Here is a 22,040-nt window from a genome sequence, read left to right on the forward strand (position 1 = left end):
ATATGAATTCCGTGCTATTTATTCTTATAGGAAAACGTTTAGACTGAATATTCACAATATAATGTTCATAAGTGTCTGGGTTTATGTAACACTATAGTTTGATGCAAATAATGTACACAGGATTATTTTGCAAAGCATTTCTAGAGACTAGACACTGTATTTTTGGAAGACAACCTTTACATTTGCAGAATTTTAGAAGGATTAGTTTTAGTTCTCCTCCATACCCTAAACTAGACTTGTATTGCATGGATAATTGTGTATAATACACAACAAGAGTGAATTCACACATTTTAACGGTGTGTATAATACAGTTTTGAGAGAAAACAAATGTAAATTCTGCAGTGTTGATTGATGCTGACCTCTAGCTCTCATTACTTTTCTGTTTTCTCATTTGGTAAAATAGCAAAGTGAGGTCAGTGGGTCCCCTTATAGAATAAAAGTCAAAAGATTAATAAATGTGCCAAAGCCTCACTTTAATTGAAGCTGAAGCATATGTTGCAAGCATATAAAATATGTCCCAGATGTTTGACCATGCCAAGTAACTTAGTTTTCCCCGATTACCACAAGGCAACTATTAGTCCAGTAACCTTTGGACTTGGGGGTAAATAGGGTATTACATGGCAGACAACAAGAGCACCTGTTTTCCATTCAATAAAGACCTTTGGCAAGCTTTGCCTAAACTGCGCCATATGCTTTCACTTAGCAGATAGTTGGGTGATTATGAAAAGTGTCTTTCCTCAGAACTGGTATAGATATTTGCCTCTTACTCAAAATGAATGGATAACTCCTTGACTACTTCTAGAAAGCCTGTGTGGGCACTCCCTGCAATAGGTTTTTAGATAAAAAGGGTTTTCTCTCTGACGGGCCCAAAGAAACTGTAGATTCATGAGCAGAATAATTAACCTTTCTGTGATATATGTTTGTTAGTAGCCTATGAGGAGCTTTTAAGTGGCTGGAGAAGTGTAGTTCTTGCCCACTTCAGTATTAATCGCATTACATTGTTCTGACTTGCTCTTCCACTGATGTTCAAGTCATGTGCCATAGAACACTCTTACCTTGTTTGCTGTTATCCTGTTTAAAACATTCTAAATATTACAGTTGAATATTCAGTTGGTTAAATTCAAATCAGTGGGTGATAACCAGTGTCAGTCATACTCAGAGTAGATCCATGGAAATAAATTGCGTTAAGTCTGTTCATTTTGACAGGCCTACTCTGAGTATTACTAACATTGGATATAACCCAATATGTAAAACTCAATACTGCTAGACTAAGCCCCAAATGTTGCAGAATTCCAATTTCCTACATATGTAGCTACCGCTTGTTCTGCAAATTCCTCCCTCTGATCACCTATTCCAGCTGTACCTGCAGCTTGAACTAAGGGGTGTGATCAGCTCTGCTAGTGTTTAGTCAGACAGTCAAATAATTTGAAACTCCAGATCACCTCATCAACGTAAGAATACCTGCCTGCCTCTGTGATGGTAAAGGCCATCACCTATTTGATGCCCGCTGGTTGAATCTGGAATCCTTCAGAAAGGACAGGATGAAAAAATCAGATGCAATAAAAGATAACAGAAAAATTGTTTGGTTTCCATAACCCCTTGGTCCAAACAAGCTACTCTCATAACTTTGACTTTCCCAGTATGTACTTAAATTGGTGCTGGTTTTACTTGGGACAGTCAGGAATTAATCATGCCCATCTTCAAAGCCATGTCTCCTCACAAATTTTACAACTCTGTTTCTAGGGGCTGTCACTCAAATTAAAAATGTCTTGTTTCTTGTGTTAAATGCAGAATTAGCCATATTAACATTTTCTTCAAAGTGTTAATAACTAAAAGACACTCTAAGCATCACTTTTGAAAGCAGCCTTGATCTATCATAATGCAGCAATCGTTCCTGATCTCACATTAAGGCAATTGACATCAAAAGCAGCACTGTTTGGTTCTGAATTAACTTGCAGTAGCCATTCTGAGTTCAGCATTGAGAGATCACATTTGGACTTGTGTTAGTCTCTCTGGGACTGTGGGTTTGCAAACTATTGAATACATTACTCTGATTCTTGCAAGGAGCTTTTTCTCTCTCGTCAAATATAATATACATAACAGTGATCAATTTATTGAGTATTCCAAGTATGACACAAGTCATATTGAAGGCAGTTCTTATTAACTTTATTAACTGTTTAGGAACATAAACTAAATTAGATTTCTCTCTTTACTAAAATGCCCCTGGATTTAGGGAACTTGTTACTTAAATGTATAGATAAATGTTCTAAGAATGGGTTTACAAAATAACACAATGGAAATATATTTGCTGGGAATTTCTGAATCTAATGAGGTTATGTAATTATTTATTATAGAATTAAACATTTCAATTACTGTATGTCCAAGCTCTGGACAAGGACATTTTAAAACTATAGCCCTGGAATATTAAAGAGAATATTAAAAATGAACTGCTTCTTAAAAATAATGCTCTGCCCATCTCTAGTCACGATAATGCTTCCTTAACACACACACACACACACACACACACACACACACACACACACACACACGGTCAGTGCCAAGTTTGCCCTTGTTTGCTTTCTTTCCCATCCTTAATTTTGTATGGCTAGTGATAGATTTTTAACATTGCATTCTGACACTTTTGCCAAAGGTACACATTTCCGACAATTTCAGATGTCCGCTTATGTCCTTAGTTGGCACTTAAGTTCCATATTCCAAGTGATCAGCTTTCTGATATATAAGCACCATGGCTTATTTCGAATGTGATGCTAACCCAAATTATGGTCTAGCACAAGAATGCAAGCATGTAGAGAGATCACTGCCACTTTGCCACTTTGTTCCCCTCTGACAGTTTTGCTGCCACGCTGAACTAAGCCATGGTTTGGTTTGGGCTGAAAAGGAGTCCTTCTGTGGAATGTATTTGTTCATACCTCCTAGGAACCTTCCACTAACCAGCTCCACCCATTATATCTGAGTTTCTGGCTTGCAGATGGGACTGAGCTTATACAGGACACCTTGAGCTTTACAGATATTGCTCTTTACGAGGGCATGGGTGCAGCTGTGGGCAGCTCAGCTGCTTCCAGGGAAAGGAAGCCTCCTGCTTCCATCGCCCCTCTTCTGACCTGGCTAGGGCTAGAGCTTTGTTTCCCCCCCTGCAGCCAGCTAGCCTGGCTTAATAGACTATACTATAGTGTAAACACAACTTTTATAATGCACTGGGAAACTTTAAAAAAATGGTGCGACTCACTTTATTGCGATACTTGTTTTATTGCGGTCGTCTGGAACCAAACCCGGCATATCTCCGAGGTATGCCTGTACATTTTTCTTTTCGGAAATTAGCCATTGGCTATATAGGTGTAATTCATGCTGGTGAACAACCAAGATGTTAGAACTAATGGCCATGAAGATTAATGGGAAAGGAAAATTAGATTTGGTCTTGAGAATTTTTCTTCTGTGAAGTTTTATTTGTTTAACTGTGCTATATTCTTTGGCTTTCTTACTCTTCCAAATAGGGTCATATACTGGAAGATTAGTAATAACTGCTTCCATGCAAGCTAATTCTGTGGTGGTTCCGCATTGTGGAAAAAAGTGTGTTTTGGTTATTCTTGGAAGCTACACATCTCATGACATTTTAACTGGCAGGGACTAATTTAATTTGTTTGGGTGTAGTATTTTTTAAAAAATGGTGCACTCTGATTCCATAACATTAATCACTCTGCCTAATAAATGGTGAGTGCCAACAGGATTGAAGCTCAGTTGAGACCACAGACAAACAAGAGGGCAAAACCATTGAGGACTGAGTACGTTCGGTAACCACAGAATATTAGAATGGCAGCAAGAAAGTTCAGAAATGGTTCTGTGACCAGCCAGGGGAGAATAGTGGAATGCCTTCCTTGGTGTGAACATCTGGTTAAAACCCAAAACAAGAGCATTCCTTTTAGTAAGAAGGATACACTGCGACATCTTGTTGTACGTCCCACTTGTTTCCTGCCTGTTTTTCTGCAAAAATATTTGTGTCGACATAAGATGTTTTGTTACTATACTCCTGAGAAAGAAAAAACAGGGGGGGATAACTTCTTAAAATGTTAGTGTTGGTTTGACTTGGGGTCAAAATGGGTAGCAAGAAGAGCAGTTTTTTAAAAAAATGCTCATATATAAATATCTTCAAGGATGGATTATCAATGGCGCAGTTGCTGATGTTTTCAAGGGGCCCCAGGCTCTGACCTTACTTTTTTTTTAAAAGGAGGTTCGGCAGCCCTCTCAGAAAGAAACTTAGGAGGCAGGCAGGTTCAGTCAGCCTCAGTCCTTCCACCATTCTGCCTTTTTAACCAAGGAGTTTCTAATTAATCACATTAGTTTGTAATTCCTTTGTTTGGGATATGACACTTTCAGCGACTTCCACATTCTATATACAAGCAAGCACTATAGCCACTGAGGGAGGAAAGAAGTCATTCCTCTGTGTTTGTTCAACCACCTGCTGCCCCCAGAACCGGAAAAGTGCAATTGCAAATGGATTCAGAATAACTGAAGAAGGGGACAGAACTTCTGGTCCCAGTTCAAAATAAGTGAAGGGAGTTCACTCATCTCTACCCAAAATGGCCTTGCTTACCATCAGTGGTATCTGCAAGACCTGGCAAGATGCTTTATGTGCATTTTCGAGGTGGTATTTTTTTTAAAAAAAAAGTATCAACATGCGTAGAGGTAAATTACAACACTATTTCAGTTTCTATATTTTGCAGTGGCTATTTCCATTCACTACTCAGCATTGTGGAAGTTATATCTAATTCATATATTAATACTTCATTGGAATAATCAACAGTTCTTTCTTTCTTTTTGAACAAATCAGTATAGTGTATATGCTTACACATTTCTTTGGGGTACATCATTCCCACTATTCTTCGGAAACATTCTTCTGAATATATACATTTGGATATATGATTTAGAAGATGAGCTATCTAGCCCTCTTGTATGGCTGGAGCACTTTTGTGAATAAGTAGGTTACATTTCTTAATCTTTTCAAGGGTTTTTCTTTTTAAGAGACTTTCCTTTTCAGTGTCGCACCCTCCCCCACAAGTACATTTCTTCTGCTTTTGCCCTGTGGAAAGAAATTAGAACTGTGATTTGGTATGCTAAATTACCTGTACTAAAAACTGTAATTTGCAATATTAAGTCATCACTGTCATAGTTTTAGAGTTCTTTCCTCTTAAATCAGCCAGCCCTAATTACTTTTTTATTATTAAAGATGTTCATAGTGGCAATGAAGATAGCTGAAAGTGTTAGTAACAGTAAAGTGTATTGCCCACTTAAACCTATTCCAAACAAATTGTATCCTTTTTTGCATTATAAGTCCATAATTTCAGTTTAAGCATTTCCCCCCCCCCCTCTTTTATCCTTTACCTTTCTAATGGTATCCAAGCATTATAATCTGATATCATGACATTGCATCAAGTTGGAGGGGTTAGTTAGACATTGGTATGTGCATTGAGCTCAGGATAATGCTATATAATGTACACGAATATGCAAAGCTTTTAATTCTACTTGGTGCTTTCCAGCAATCCCCTCTATTGGCTGCATCACCCTTAAAACTGTTTTTGAGGGTAGGGGGGTCCTCTGAAATGAGATATTGCATCAGGAGCTGCAGTCAGTACGGGAGATTGCTGAAAAATTGGTGCCTTGCCATTTGTGTGTGGAAGCTCTTTCTGCTAGCCCAAAACCACCCTTGGATACTACTAGAACTGGACAAATATTTCAGTTTTAGTTTCTCCTAGCTTCTCACTTTTCAAGTTCAGTTCACCTTTCCAAAGCAATCTGCAATAAAGAGGGGTTCTCATGAAAAATCAGCTACCTTAGTGCCTATTTCTTCTAACACACCTCTTTGTATGCAATATGCCTAATGTGAACATTTTTGCAAAGCATTTTTGACTAATGTAATGCATTTCTGTATGTTATTTTCACTATTATATGCATGCTTTTACCCTAGTATATGCATTTTCGTTGCACATTACCTGGCTGTGGAACTGCATTGAATAACTCAGAAAGGGGCGAATTTCGAAGTATGTCTATGTTTCAGTTTGCGTATCGTTTTGCAAAATGCAAATTAGGCAAGTTCGCTTTACATGGGGGATTTCTACCCCTTCTGCAGATACAACCTGTTAGGAACGGGCCTGAGTGAGGAAGTTCCCAATGGTTCTTACCATGTTTCTTGTTCCTGGTTAGAACAACTCAAGGAGCAGTTGAAGGCCCCACGTAGCCTCTGCCTCTGCTACACTAGCTATAACAATCAGCACTCCTCCCTTAAGACAGAAGCAGTTACTCTGTGTGCCTAAACAAATGGTAGCTTTATCCATGATAACATTGCATTCTGTATTTTTGGTGCTGCTTTTCTAATCCTTATTCTCCATTTAATAGACTGCCTATTTGTAAGATTTGTTTAATGCTTCTAAACATAGCTTCAGTGTGTTCTAGCCTTTTTCCCTCCTCCCCCTTCTTCTTTAGGCTCCTTTTGTATGTAGCTCATTCCTTCTCATGCTTGTGATCTGTGTCCTTATTCCAGGCAGGGCAAACCCCTGTATTTTCTAGTCTACTGAGATCCCGTTCCTGCCAAAGGAAAGGAAGAAAGAGAGGACTATTTTCCTTGTATCTCCCTTTTCTTCTATGAAAAATCTTGCAACAAAGAATACGGCTCCTTTTCCCTGTAGTGTGAAGAGATTTCAGACAAAACACTTAACCTGCATCCAATCAGGATTTGCTGCCTCTGGTTGCCAAGGGAACTTCTTTATATTCACATCATTTTAGCATAACTCAATGACTACAGTTATTTGCGGTGACTTGGTGGGAAAGCACTGTGCGTTGGTGACTTTTCCAGTGTTTTCTCTAGTGTTTTGGGTAAGCCTTGCTGGAGAATATCCATTATTTCTCCGTAACACATAGCTAACAGAAAATGGCCATTGTAAGGAAACGATATAATACACACACAAGTGAAACATGCACAGGAATATTACCCATTGTCCAGAATATATAGCGAAAGTTGTTATTCATTGCATATTTGGTGAAGGATCAGTTTTCTAAAACCTAGTTCACCTTGAAGCTTTTTGCAGCAGTGACGAAACGATTCCTGAATCTATCCCATCTGTGGTGGGGAAGACCAAAAAGGAATGTTGCCTGTGTAATGTCAGAGATCAGTATCTGCCTCTGTTCTGAGTCATAATGAAAGTCAGTAGTGCTCTGTATAATACATATAGATAATGCATGAATATATCCAGTGGAAATCTGGTAGCCTTCCATATTAACTTCAGTATAATATGTTGTGGTTGTGTATTGAGTATTCCTTCTGAATCTCACCTGGTACATTTCGGAGAATAAGCACGTAGACTGCAGAATATATTTATATTTATTTTTCAGGTGTGGCTTTGTTAAGAACTGTTAAACTTCATCCAAAGTTGGCTAATGGGGAGAGAGAAAACTCACTCCTGCCCAGTCTACAGTGCCATTGATCCTCATCCAAACAGCCCAAAAATCATATTAAGACCTCCAGCTGCCCTTGCTGCCTTTGTCAGCAGCTAGAAAAGACATTTATTAGGTATATGGCAAGCTAGTGCCATTAATTTTCTTTGTGTAGCTAGTTAAGAGCCCATTAAATTTCACAGGTAAAGGGAATACAGAACATGCCCTGAATTCATCTCTTTGTGGGAATGAATAGGCTGTGTATATAAATGGAAAAACGTGTTGCGTAAAATTATATGGGTCTCTGCTCATGAACAGATTTCAGATCATATTCTATTTAGGCTAAAAATGTGCATCTTACATCCCAAGGGCTTGTTCACACATTCCTGTTAACTGTTTGATAACTGCAGCAATGCCTTGTATGCGTGTATGAACCAGCAGAGAGTTAGATACAATTTTAACATTACTAGAAATGTTTAGCTTGAAGCATTTAGCTGCTAGTCATTCCATGTAATCAAGTTACCAAGCTGATGCTGCAACACAATAACATGGTTGCCCCAATGAAAACTGTTCAAGTAATGTGCCTGCATCTGTGAATCAGCCCTAAATGTCTGGAATCTGACAAAATGTCTGTAGCCATCTAATCTTCAGCAAACCTGCAAGCATCTTAGGGGTGTGTGTTAATAAAGTTGAAGCAAGCTACTAGGCTTGAGAAGAACAGATACACACACACACACACACACACACACACACACACATTCTTTTGAGGGATGGGGGAGAGAAAGTGCAGGAGGCTGAATATGTTCTGTCTTCCACTCCTGTTCCAAGGATCATAAAAATTTCACAACCCTCCCCCGCCCCGTTTACTTAGCATTGCTGTGCCCTAGATCTGACAATATATACCTCCAGTAGCTATAATGAAATCCATGGAAAGGAGGCACAAAGAATCGGGGGGGGGAGGGGGGAGGAAGACATCAAATGATGGCAGCTTTTATTCCCTGCTGTTGAAGTGAAAATGGGTAGATAGTTTGCAACCAAGGCTGGGGGGAAAAGCATTTAAACTTTATTTACAAGACAATAAATAATACAAAACCTACCTGACAAATACTGGAGATGAGTGCTGTCATTGAATTCTTATATTGTAGCTGGTGATATTTTCTTTGAGACTCACTGAAATGAGCCCTAAGTACTATTTTGGGGAGGAAAATGTTTTTACAGAGGCCCAAACAGAGCCATTGTTGCGGAAACATTGTGTGTTAGATGTGCAGTCAAATTGCTTGCCTTTATCACGTTTACGTGATGTATTAACTCCTCCGTTTATACACGGGGATATAAAATTTGTAGATTCAGACATTGTAGAGCTGCACATCTTTGTCCTGGCCTTTGTCTGACCCACCTTGCAAGGATTGCTGCCCCAGATAGTTTACTCTGAGATCTAAATAGTGACGCGTTTAAAACACACAATAAGAGCTTAGTTTGGAACAAGGATTTCACCTCAAATCTTATCCTCCATGCCAGCATTAGCAAGATGTGATTTGTGGGGGTCCCAGCCTGAGCACGTTCATGCCCCTTGCTAGGAGATTCCTGCATTGTAGGGGGTTGGACCATAGCTGTCAACTTTCAGATTTGAAAATAAGGGATCAGCAGCCTCACCTGTCCCGGGGACAGTCTACGGGATATCTAACAATCCGGGATAGCAGTGGGAAGCGGCGCTGGAATAAGGGAATTTCCCGCAAAAAAGGGAAGGTTGACAGCTATGGGTTGAACTAGATGGCCCTTGGGTCCCATCCAGCTCTAAGATTCTGTGATTCTATGAAATGCCAGGCTATGTGCTATAAGAACTTTAAAAAATATTTGCATGACAATGCTGCTAGATTTTTCTTAAACTCAAATAGAGCTGACTGAAGTGCCATATCACATTAAGGAAAGTAAACTGTATTCCATTTCCAAAGACTTAATTTTCAAACATATTACTCCCTCCAATATTGAACTCTGGTAGAGAGCAAACAGGATAGGAGGCAAAAGGGGAACCACTGAGAAACAGGTGAGATGTATTTACATACTTAGATGAACTCGTAAGGTGAAGTATAGAAGATTTTTTTTTCTTTCAAACCCAAAAGGGAGAAAAAGCACACATGCCTAAAACAATTCATTGGGGGGGGGGGGTTAGTTTGGTCTGTTTGAGACACAGCTTACTTAAAATGTCCTAGAGGGCACACGAGTGACTTTTTGGAGCCTGAAACAGGAGCAGTCTGGATGTAGTTGGACAGCAGCTCCTGTTAATCTGTGACATGGACCACATGGGTTGACAGGGGCTGGAGTCCCAATGATTTGTGATTCGAGGACCCGATCCCCACTTGGGGAATAAAGACATGTGGACACGGTATATTAGGTTAATGGGCAAGAAAAGGCCACAACTTTATTGATTACAGCATGTGAGAAGGTATTGACTTAGGCATTGGACCACGGAAGACTTGACTCCACCCACTCGGAGAGGGGTGAGTCTGAAGAGGGGTTATCCACCAGTTGGGGGAGCCTGTTGATGCTGATACAACTATAAGCTCTCCCCTGATGTCACCGAAGGTCATGCCATGGCCCCCCACCACACAGGCATCGGGCAGGATCCACGACCGCCGGATTCCTTTAACGGAATACCCAAAATTGAAAAAAATGGCCACACCTTGCCCTTCCAAACACCAACAACACATTCCAATGCCTAACCGCCAAATACCATTAAAGTTGTGAAAGTTGTGACAATTGCTACGAGGTAGGCGAAAAGAGGCCGGTGCCAATTTGCCAATTGGAAAATACTCCTACCAGGCCCCCTGAGCAACCAGGGCGACCAACCAGAGGTCCATAGCAAAGTCAAGGGAAAAGCTAAGCCCTAAAGGGAGTGGAGGGTGGGTGACTCGTGGCGAAAATGTGAATGCAATGGCCGGGATGGCTGGCGCGGCCGCATTTGAGCGGCAAACCACGCCCCCCAATGTGTCTCCCGAATGGGTGCCCAACCGGGAGGCGTGGCGCACCAGCCATGACTATGGGCAGGGCGCAGAACGCCCCCTGCGTGACGCGGGAATCGTCTCCCGCTCACAACACCTCCCCTCCGGAAGGAGGAGAGGCCTTCTGGGACGCCACAGGTTCCTGACCCATGTGTTAGGATGGGAGGATGCACTGCAAGATTTTAGGCTACAGATTACCAGGGAGCAAGCCCATTGAACATAGCTGAATTTACTTCTGAGTAAAGCTATATAAAGTAAAGCTGTATAAAGTTGTGTTCTTTACTGTGTAATCTCAGGTGCCGTTTTTCAGACTCTTTTAACCATAGGATTCTTTCAGAATTAGAATAAGCAAGTAAGGACTTAATCCTTGCAGCAAGATTTTGCATCTTCATAAACATGGCATTTAGAATATATCCTGCTCCCTTCTCACAGATTCAGAAGACTGAGATCTCTGGTTGTTTACATTTCTGATTGTTTTCTTCAGCATTCTGTAGTTCCCATGGCTACAAAAGCCATTTCAAGAACTCATAGATTCCGAAGCCATGCTGATAGAATTCTGCAAATTCTGTTTCCACTGCCCCTCCACAGAAATTCTGCCTCTGGTGTGTTTTCAACATGCCTCTGGGACTAGATCTTCAAACCAAACCCTGAATTAAATGTTTCCAAACAGAAGTAACACTTCATTCAGCTATCATGACGTTAAGGGCAGGCTAGATATATGCATGTGACTATTACAACAGGTCCTCCAGCTCTCACTGACATATGTCACTCTCTGGAATGCTCTGTGTCTGAAAAAACGGCCTAGAACTTTGTGAACTATCTGGTGCGGCAGGCCAAATTCTGTCATTAAGGGGGGAAAGAGCCTGCACTAGATGGTTTTGGTTTCTTTCAGCAGGTAGCCTTTCTGTAATATCACAAACTGCTGTTGAAATCTTTCCTCCATTTCATAAGTAGTTTGCCGTATGGAGAGTACCCCAGCCAGCCAATTAGGAGCCCTGCTTGGCCTCCCAGAGGAGAGGGCAAAAGTAAATAATGTGCATCACTTTTTGTTCTCGCCTTTTTAATACATTAATATGTTTTGAGGGGAAATCATGACCTGCTGATTTATTTATGAGTAACCGAAACGGCAGAAGATTTTTCAGAATCTTGACAAAACACCCATCTTGAAACTTGTACTGTATTGGATTTAGAATTATTTGGGTAGTATGTGGAATCAACAAGGTCTGTATATTTTATTCTGCTATGTAGCATATTATACCACCTTATAAAAGTTACTGCAGAGTAGTTAAAGGAACAAATTTTTACACACACACACCCCGAATCCCTTTTGATTTTGGGGAATTCCAGACAAGCAACAAGATTAACCTGATAACTCTAATACTTAATTCCAATCTGCTCTCCTGTAAAAACAAATAAAATAAAACCCTTGCTTTTGTTAAACTAACCACACACAAACATACAATGGAAATTAAATAGCTGTAAAACTGTTGTTTGCACTTTTACCCAGTATTTAAAAGACAATTATTTCCAGAAAGTTGGCACTTGTAACCATACAGATGATAAAATTGATTCCAGTTACAGTCCATCTTTGTTTGGACAGGAAATACCAGTAGTGTTTGAAAAATGGATTATTAAGGACTTTTGGTTCGCTGAAGGTGGCTCACACAGCAGCGTACTAGGAAAAAGTGTAGCATTTCTCCAGCCCAGATTATTTTCTCTGCAAATCTTTGGAACAGGAAATAAAAAACAGCTAATGGTTCATGGGGCATGTGGAATTAGTTTAAGCAAACCTCAACCCTTCTCCTTCTGGCTGCCTCCTCTTTCCTATGCTGTTTTGTCTATGCTTGCCTCAGAATATGTCAACAAATTTCCTTTAAGCTCCAAAGAGAGTGAGCAGTGGGAATGCAGGCAGTATAGTGGTCCTTTCCATTAAGGGGGAAAATTTAGAACAGATGTGCATTCAAGAAGGTACAAGTTGGTCTTGTTAAAATATTTGTAAAGAAAAATAGCTTCAGGATCTTCCAAATAAATCTCTATTGAGCTCTAGAGATATGAGAAAGGGGTATGGTTTTTGTTATTCTGATAGCATTCTTTCCACACAATACTTGATGATGAATCAAGATATGCTTAGATCAGGGAATCTAAACTGAAGAGGCATAAGTAGGAACAGAAAACAGTTGTGACTTGAGGCTGGATTATTGTTTACTTAGTAGTTAATGAACAGAATAATTGTTTCATGGTCCTCTTATATCATCAAATTTGCTGGAAAGAATGCTGCAGCAGCAAAATGACTAATTAAAATAAAATCCTATATATCCTAGAGGTCTACAGCTTTGGATACAACTACACAACCATGCTTACTATATGTAGGATTCCTGAATGAGGTTTTCCCTTAGGAGATAAACACTTAGGAAATATCAGGGTATAGTTTGATGTATGTTATCCAAGTGGCATGGATCATTAAGAACAGGGTTTGGGGGCTAATATTTTCACAGGGACAAGGGAAACACAGTGACCCTTGCAAAGTGTTATTTTAAAAATGCATTGTCATTTCTAAGCATGAATGGCATCCAAATGTATATTGAATCATTACAATTAGTTCAGTAATATTTGGGTACTTAAATGCTACCTGATGATTCATTCTTCCAGTTCAATTTCTAAAGAACAATGGTGCAAAAAAATGAAGCCAGTATTATTTTAATAAACTATTACGTATTAGACCTTAAGACATATTGAAACAGAACAAAACTTAAGACATATTGAAACAGAACAGAACAGAATGTAGCTTTTATTAATTTTCATATTTAAACTGTTTAACAAGGTTGCATTGAGATTAATCTTTGTTTACAGTAGAGCATATGGCGTGAAACAATTACTTAAAAATAAAAATAAAACAACAATAAACATTCAGATGTTTATTAATTCAGATAAACATTCAGATAAACTATTAACAAAATTGTGGCAAAGTGTATATACGAAAATTATTACAGTTACTACAAAGAACACAACTTTTATGATACTCCTTGCAGTTTGGTCTTAAAGTGGTGTAATGACATTGTCATGTCATCGGTCTCTGAACATTTTTTAAATTTGCATGTTGTTGTGTGTTTAAAACATGCTGTGCATTTATAAAGCTTTTATCATCCCAACTAATGCTTTGGCTCTATGTTTTGGACATAGAGTTTTGAAGTTGGGGAAGAAGGAGAGAGGAACAGGAGGAGCTCAAGATTCTCCTCCCAAAACCCTATCCAATTCTGCTCATGACATCCATGGGCCTTTAAGAAATATTAATATGTTTTAGGCTTCATTGGAATGTCATTGGTATAGTAAGGCATATCATAGGTCAATGGCAAAAGTCAATTAGTCTTATTAGTCTTAGTTTGCCAATCAGTCATTTTGTACCATGAGTCCACATTCTACTTTATTGGCCAGTTATGTTTTGCCCATTTGACATCATGGCAAACCATGTTTTGTCTGCACTGAGCCATTGTGCATCAAGTACTGAAATTATTTTATCTCCAAAATGTGTACTTTTACTTCCCTATGATTAAGAACAACATACCACCACTCCTTTCTAATACAGTGGGGGAAAGGCACAGAAACAATGCCAAACCCTGGAAAATTGAAGTGCCTATCCTTAGAATCCAGGTGTGTCTGGTTTCTTACTTCACCAAAGAAGCTTTTATTATCTTGAAATGTAGATATACTCCTGTCAGCAGCAGAAAATGCATTTCAGAAATGTGAGCTGGTAATATACTGATACTTATCTCTTACCAAAGTGCACAGGATATGAAATTGGCATCCTCAACATATAATAATAATAATAAACCAAGTTGCTGAATTATTGGAACATATATCTAAGAAACTGATACAGTGACAGATGAAGATAGCCACTATTGTGTACTCGTTTTATATGCCCTCTGTGCACACAGTTCAAAGTACAGGAAAATAACCAATTCCACAATGTGTGTGTGATAGATAGATACACACACACACACACAATTTTAATGGTGGCTTCCATGTGTTTCTAGGGAAAACTGTAATAATTCCAGTATGACCAGCAAAACTTGCCTTTGATTGCTGATTTGGCCTCTTTCTCATAATCCTTAGGACAGTGAAAAGAAAGGATTTATGAATAAGCTCTATGCCATCCAGGAAGTGTGTGTCAGTGTCCAGAACATCCTTGATGAAGTGGCTTCCTTTGGAGAAAGAATAAAGAAGTGAGTGTTGACACACTGGTGCTCAGTTTCTCTCAGATGGTCTTCACATGCCTGTGTTTCCCCGAGGAAGTTGTGAAATGTTACCTGTTTTAATTTAGACAAAACACATTGTTATGATGTACATTGCAAAATAACATTATACATGTTTTGCCGCTGTTTGTAATTTTTATCAGGATTTTACAAAAAATATGTAGTACAGAACAGAAATAGCAGTGCATCTCTGAAGGAAGAAATAATTCTGAGTCATAGTTCATAAGCTTAACACTTTGTGACAAGAGAGACCATGCAGATGGCCAAGCTGCCCCTGACGCTCTTGAGAATAACTGGTACTCTGTACCATCCTGCCAAATGGCAAGAGCACATTAGGTGCTGATGTGGGGCAAACAGGTTATTTGTATGGGCTCTTGGGCAACATCAGCGCAAGAGCCTGAGAAGATGGGGTGGGTAGAATCAAAAGGATTTCAGAGACTTACACCCATTCCTAAAGAACTCACTTGAAAGCAACACTGACTGATTTCAATTAAAATGGGTGTGTTTAAAAATCAGAGCCTTGTGCAAGGGTAGCAGGTTGTGTTTTATCTCTCCTGCCTCTCCCGCTGCACCACCATCAGTCCTGTTTGGGGCAGGATCTCACCAAGCTCTGAGCGGTGAGAAGTTTTAGGGGTTCCTACGTGTGCCCTGTGTTGTTTTTATTGGAATGAAGGTAACTGGAGACTTCTGGCATGTATGTGAAATCAGGTTTATTTATACAGAAACAGCATAAGATGGAAGGTTCACACATGCTACTCTGCCATTTGGTTCTTAGGGGACTCCCAGATTCCATAGCACTGGGTTTTTCGTAGAGAGCAAGTCTTGCATTTCAGACTCTGTTCCAAGGCTACAAGTCTACTGTTGTCTTTCAGATGGAGAGGTTGCTTGAGGAGAAACGGGGGTAGCAGGGGGAAGAAAGACATAGCAAGATCACCTCTACTTCACCATCTCTTTAGTTATGCAAAGGGACATTTTCTCAACTAAAGGGAATCTGCCAGGCTAAATTTGTCCAATCATTCTGACCTCTTCAGTAGTCTCTCTTTCTGCAGAATACAACCTTGCAACTATTTTTAAAAACCGAAGGGTCCCAGAGTATTTTATTCCCCTTCCTCATTTCATTTCATTACATTACAATACCATGTTCAATTTGGCAGTGTGTCAAATTGCTAAGAAGTTGGGAGGAGACAGCACGCCTTACTTCTGTTAATTTTTTCATTCAGCACATTCAATTGGACTGTTCCGTTCTTGAGCTGGCTGGCAATCGTTGCCCTCTGTGTGTTCACAGTCATCCTGTATTTCACTCCACTGAGATACATTGTCCTTGTCTGGGGTAAGTAAAGCCTTTCCTTCCCCTCCAAACCTGTCTATGCCACATAGAACAAACTGTTTATAAGGGATGAGTTATATTGTCAGTAGTTTTCTGTATTTATGATCATGAAGCTACTACATGATGGAAACAGACAGGTTAGTTAGAAATCACAACTGTGTAAAGATTTAGACTCACCTGCAAAACACATTTTTCTTGCCCAGCATCTTAGACTTAATCATGCTATAAACATGTATCCATGAGGATTCTTCATATATCAAACTGTAGCTTTGTCTAGATATAACTCTGATTTATTTTCACCACTTATATAAAAATAGTGGCATTTCAATTTATATAGCACATTTAGGACAATATGCTTTTGTTTAGCCTTTTATCAAATGGAAATATATAGAGGCAGTTCCTATGAACTAGCAATGAGAGGTCACCTTTAAATGAACAGAAAAGATACATGTATATTACACAGGCTGCTTCATACATTTTTTAAAGTGTGCATTTGTGTGCATTTTAGAGCAGGAATAGCCTACATTGTGCCCTCTAGATGTTATTGGACTGCAATTTCTGCCACCCCTGACCATTGACCATGCTTGCTGGCCACGATGGGAGTCCAAAAGCATCTTAAGGACACCATGTTGGCTAGTCTTGCTTTAAAGTAACCAGCAGTGTAGAATGGCATGTGATGAGTGAGAGTTAAAAGGTGTTTCAATTAAACACTAAACTTGGGAGGCCTTTAGTTAGTAAAAAATGGTCATTTGATTTACTGGTTGGGACCAGAAGGCTAAATCAAAATTCCGTCTGCCCCAAGGAAGAAAGGAAGAAAAGTGAGAATAATAGGAGCACTTGGCAAGAATGGGTTTGTAGCCAATTGTGTCTTAATATCATTGTAAGAGCCACTGGACAATGTATTAATATGATTTATCACTTTATTTAGGGATCAATAAATTTACAAAGAAGCTCCGAAGTCCATATGCAATCGATAACAATGAAGTACTTGATTTCCTTTCCAGAGTTCCTTCAGATGTGCAACTGGTATGCATTTGAATTTGATCTTAAACTCATTAATTACTATTATCAGGCAGTGTTAATTTTACGTGTACAGTGGTACCTCAGGTTACATACGCTTCAGGTTACATACGCTTCAGGTTACAGACTCCAGTAACCCAGAAATAGTGCTTCAGGTTAAGAACTTTGCTTCAGGATGAGAACAGAAATTGTGCTCTGGCGGCGCGGCAGCAGCAGGAGGCCCCATTAGCTAAAGTGGTGCTTCAGGTTAAGAACAGTTTCAGGGTAAGAATGGACATCTGGAACGAATTAAGTACTTAACCCGAGGTACCACTGTACTTGCACATGATGCTAAAGTTTCACATTTTGGCAATTTTTAATGTAATACGTTCAGTTACAGTTCTGGCAGACAGGCAGATAGACAGATATATAAAAAGGAAGCATCTCAAAAGCTTCCATTCATTATTTATTGTCTATTGATTTTGTAATAGGCATAGGTTTCTTTTGCGGGGATTTTTTTTTTTTTTTTTTAATCTTAAAACTAGTTCTGCATTCCCAATAGGCCTATGTATATGTCACAGAGGCCTGCTGTTTGGGGGTGGCAGTGGCAAAGCATCCCACTTGGCATGCCCCTGTGCCAGATATAGAGACAATGTAGTGCCAGGCTGTTTTGCCAGACACTCCTCTCTTCAACCATGCATAGCCTGTGGTAGCAAACAGGAAGATGAAATCAGAAGGTACCAGCTTATAAGCATGAGCAGACCACTTTGCCCAGTATTTCATAGCAGCAAGATGGTCATATGGAATTGTCGCCACCGTTCGCTGATGGTGGAAATTATTCTTGAACAGTTCGTTGCATGATGGGGACATTTTCAAAAATGTAAGGCTGCTGCACCCTCTGCACATAAAATCATATTTGCAGAAGTGTGTGTTGTCTGTTTATATAAAACATTTTCTTTGCTATCAATATTTCCATTAACTATGGGTTGAATTTGAAACTGTTTAAAATAGCTGAAACATCAGTAGAAAGACACCTGGATACCTGCAGTTTTAATGTTCCTGACAAGGTGGGCCACATTATTTTGAGAATGTCATTATACAACTGGGAGCTCTCTGTTGGTGTAGCAAGAGACTCTTCATCTCAGGGTCATAGGTTGGAGCCCCATGTTGGGCAAAAGGTTTTTCCACTGCAGGGGGTTGGATTAGATGACCCTTGTGGTCCCTTCAAACTCTACAATTCTGTAAAGAAGTTTATAAAGTAGGTACTGTTCATTTTTAAAGTCATATCCCGTGGGGGAGACTTCACTGAAGTTTCTGCCACCATACTGCATTATTTCCTGGCATTATTTTCCTTGTGTTGCTTTTCCTCCTAGCAATACATAAAAGTATTTGACCTTTGGGGTGCAGGGCTCAAATAGCTTGTAGGTGTGATAGCAAGAATACTTCCTTACTCCTTTGCATGGATATTTTTTTTTTTGAAATCCTGTGGTTGTGTTGAGTTGAAATTTCTCTCTTAACTTTGTGTTTAAACAGGTGCAGTACCAAGAACTGAAACATGATCCTACACACAGTCCAAGTAAGAGGAAGAAAAACAACCCTGGCTAGCCAAATCCGTGTGCTGAGGAGACCATCATCTGTTCAAGGGGAAAATAAAACTAAAAAGCTCTAGACCTAAGGAGCATTTCCTCTCTCTAAGCTTTATTTATTTTGCCTTTTATTCATAATGGGAAAATTTATAAATACTGTACAAAGGGATTTATCAGTGAAATTGCACTTGAAGTTGGACAGAGTTATGACGAAGGCTTCAAATTTAGTTTAAGCTGAAGTTTTGTTGGAGTCCATTTATAGCATGAATGTGAAATGGTAAGTGATATGATAGGCACACATGACTGGATAAATAAAAGATACATTTTTAAACTCATGCTCTGGTTAATTTTTAAAAGCTAACTGAGGATTTATGCATGACCCATCCTTTTATCCAAAGAAGATCACTCTTTTTTAAATTTTATACATTTTGCCAGAAGAACAGAGCAAAGGCACTTATTTGTGTGTTTCATCCAAAAGAAATAAAACTGTAATTAGACCCTGCTGCAAATAAACAAACTGACTAGGGCTTGCCTAAAAAGCAAGCTATATATACACTAAACGCAAATGTCTTACTGGAGCTCCAAAGATTTAAAGAAGTTTTTAACACTTTTATCATTCCACCACAAAACTTTGAAAAAAAATATATACCTGTATCTAAAATACTGCCAGGTTTATAACGGATTGCATCTTTAACTTTTTATATTGCCACTAATCTTGATTTGTACTTACTTAGCCTAGTGAAGAACCTGCATATCGTTCAGTAGTGAAAGAAATATTATCAGATTAAAACCATATTGCTTCAGGTGTCAGGCTGTGAACACCTTTTGTGCACATATAGTATGTCAATACTAAAATCTGTTTGCTTCCTAATCAAAAGGCCATTTTAAAAGGCTTTACAGCATAGCACTTGACCTAGTACTGTGGCAAATGAAAAAGAAGCAATGTGGGCTGAATTTATATACCTGTTTTGTTTCTTCATTTGATTCACCTAATCAGTCCTCCTGATAGTTAAGTGCCCTGTTGCGTGGAAAGCATTTTTTAAATTGTGGCAGATGGGAATATGGTTTACATTTCAAAACATTGCCATTGCATAATGAGTGGCTAGGAATATATTCTTAAACTGTGACCAGTGGAGCTCTTGAGTTGAGTCTGTACACCTAAGGACCTTATCATATAGTCCTTACAGAAAACCTGCAGTGGATGTCAAAAGGACCAATTAAGAACTAATGGATTTGTGCCCTCAGGGGGGAAAGAGATTCCACACTCTTCATTACAGAACATTCAGTCTGCGTGGTGGCTGCTTACCAGATTCTATTGCACTACTTACTGTTAAAATAGTCCTTTTTTTGAGAGAGAAATATTCAATAGTATATGCACAGGAAAATGTATATACATTAATTTACATCTAAAGGTATTCTTAAACTACATTTCTCATGAAAGCTGATTTTGAAAATTATTTTTATCTTAGAGATGTGTTGCTGTTTCTTACAGAAGAACTATTTTGAAATTGCCTATTTATACAACATGCTTGAAAGAATGCCAAACAAGTTATGTATCTGCAGGGAAGACTTGACCCGAACATGTTCTGGTTATGTAGCCAGGTGATCGTGACTTATTCAATATGCACATGTATGCAGGTCGTGTCTCTGTTTATTGCTGATGAACAAATATGCCATTAATGAAGTCAACCTATTGAATTGTCTGTATTAATGTTGATAATTTCTTTTAGTCTGGAATATTTTGTTCACAGTGAAAACCTGTTACATAATACATGAAGACTTTTCTCTTTATTTGTTCACTTACTATTATCTATCATTCTGTGGGCTTTTTTCCCCCCTGTACAAAATGCTAACCTAACTTATTTATGCCATTAAACTCATATGACAAACGATTGATTTACTGTGTGAAACATTATGGGATAAAGAAGAAAGAGTTAATATACTCCCCACTCTCCCATGCTCAGGGAGAGCAAATGTCCACAATTTGCATAACGGCATTGATGGGAAAGCATCTATAATGACCACTTTGAATTGGGGCCAGCAATTAAAAGTAATATTGGTGACTGCTTAGAGAAGTTATTTTCTCTCCTAGAGTTATAAATGCACTTGGAATTGCTGCCTTTGGATCTCCCAACACCCCATCTGAGCTCTTCACCTGCAGGGGGCTGTTGCCTTTTGGTTTATGCAATGGTCATAGAACCATAGAAGAGTTGGAAGGGATCTAAGGATCATCTAGTCCAACCCACTGCAATGCAGGAATAACCCTAGGAAGCCCCCAAGGATGACATAAAGACTACAGACCTCTCCTGCTGAATGTTCAGTGGCATGCTGAGTACTGAGATTCCAATCAGCTACCGTTAATGGCCATTAGAGCTTATCACGCACGAGTTTGTCTGATCCCCTTTTGAAGCCATCTAAACTCATGTCAGTTCATTCTGTAAATGAATTGGATGGTGTGTGCAAAAGTGCCATTTGTCTGTCCTGAATATACAGTTAATCAGTTTCATTGAATGATTCCAAGTCCTAATAACAGGAGGGATAAAACCTTGTCTCCTAATTACCTCAAAACATGCATTTTTTAAATCGGCTTCATTCCTGTTCTCCACTTGTTATATGGAAGTTCCATCCACGTAGTAATTTTGTTTTCCCTTTCTGTACTTTCCCAGGTCTTTTTAAGATGAGGTTACCAAAACTGCACGTGGTATTCCAAATGTGGACTGCTCCATAAATTCATATAGAATTCAGGTGCGTGCCAAATACATATTCTGTGCTGCGTAATCATGAGACTCAGCAGTATCTTTTCATAGCACCAGGTAGAGTATCACAGCTGGAATTCAGCTGCTGAATGAGTAAATAAACCACGTTTTTCCTGCCTGAGAACATGCTTTGCCTTTCCACACATTTATCAAGGGTTACTGATAAGTTTACAAGCTTAGAATCCATGCAAGAGAGTTTGCATGAAATAATTAGTACCAAGTTCTTCATATTTCTGTTAGTGACTTGTCTGTAAGCTGTTGATGTTCTCCTTTGGAGAGGAAACTTCTTTGGGGAATAAGCCTGCCTTAAGCATCAAGTGTTTCAAGATGCTCTGTGTGGTAAAATTAATTCTGGAGTGAGCATCTACACCTGTTAGTGTCCTTATTTTGATAACTCACCTCAGGCATTTTTTAAAAAGGCATTTGCTTTCAGAAGCACATAAAGCTGCTTTGTAGTAGAACAACATTTGCTATAAACAATTTTAAATCTATTGAGAGAGACAAAAGAAATTTGCAAAATGTTTAGGTTTTCTACCTACTGCTAAAATCCATTCATAGCTGTAATTTTCAAATATCACTTAGGGAGAAAAATGTTCATTTTTCACAGTAGATGTTTCATGAATTGCTGTTTGAAATGCAATAAGAGAGAGAGATGGAAATAGTATTTTGGGTGTTTGGGT

General features: G+C 39.0%; 1 protein-coding gene across 13 annotated transcripts in view; it reads left to right on the forward strand.

Annotated features, from left to right (window-relative positions):
- MCTP1 (multiple C2 and transmembrane domain containing 1) overlaps nt 1–20,494 on the forward strand; it is a 169,891-nt gene extending 149,397 nt beyond the window's left edge. For all 13 annotated transcript variants that reach the window (XM_083703130.1, XM_083703137.1, XM_083703136.1 and 10 more), the window contains 4 exons: nt 14,553–14,662; nt 15,913–16,022; nt 16,948–17,045; nt 18,552–20,494. In XM_083703130.1, the coding sequence (XP_083559256.1) occupies nt 14,553–14,662; nt 15,913–16,022; nt 16,948–17,045; nt 18,552–18,623 (390 nt within the window). In that variant the 3' untranslated portion in view covers nt 18,624–20,494. The remainder of the gene's footprint in view (nt 1–14,552; nt 14,663–15,912; nt 16,023–16,947; nt 17,046–18,551) is intronic.
- Nucleotides 20,495–22,040: the final 1,546 nt, after the last annotated feature.

The sequence above is a fragment of the Podarcis gaigeae genome (assembly GCF_964106915.1).
Source record: "Podarcis gaigeae genome assembly, chromosome: 11".
In the NCBI taxonomy this organism is placed as follows: domain Eukaryota; kingdom Metazoa; phylum Chordata; class Lepidosauria; order Squamata; family Lacertidae; genus Podarcis; species Podarcis gaigeae.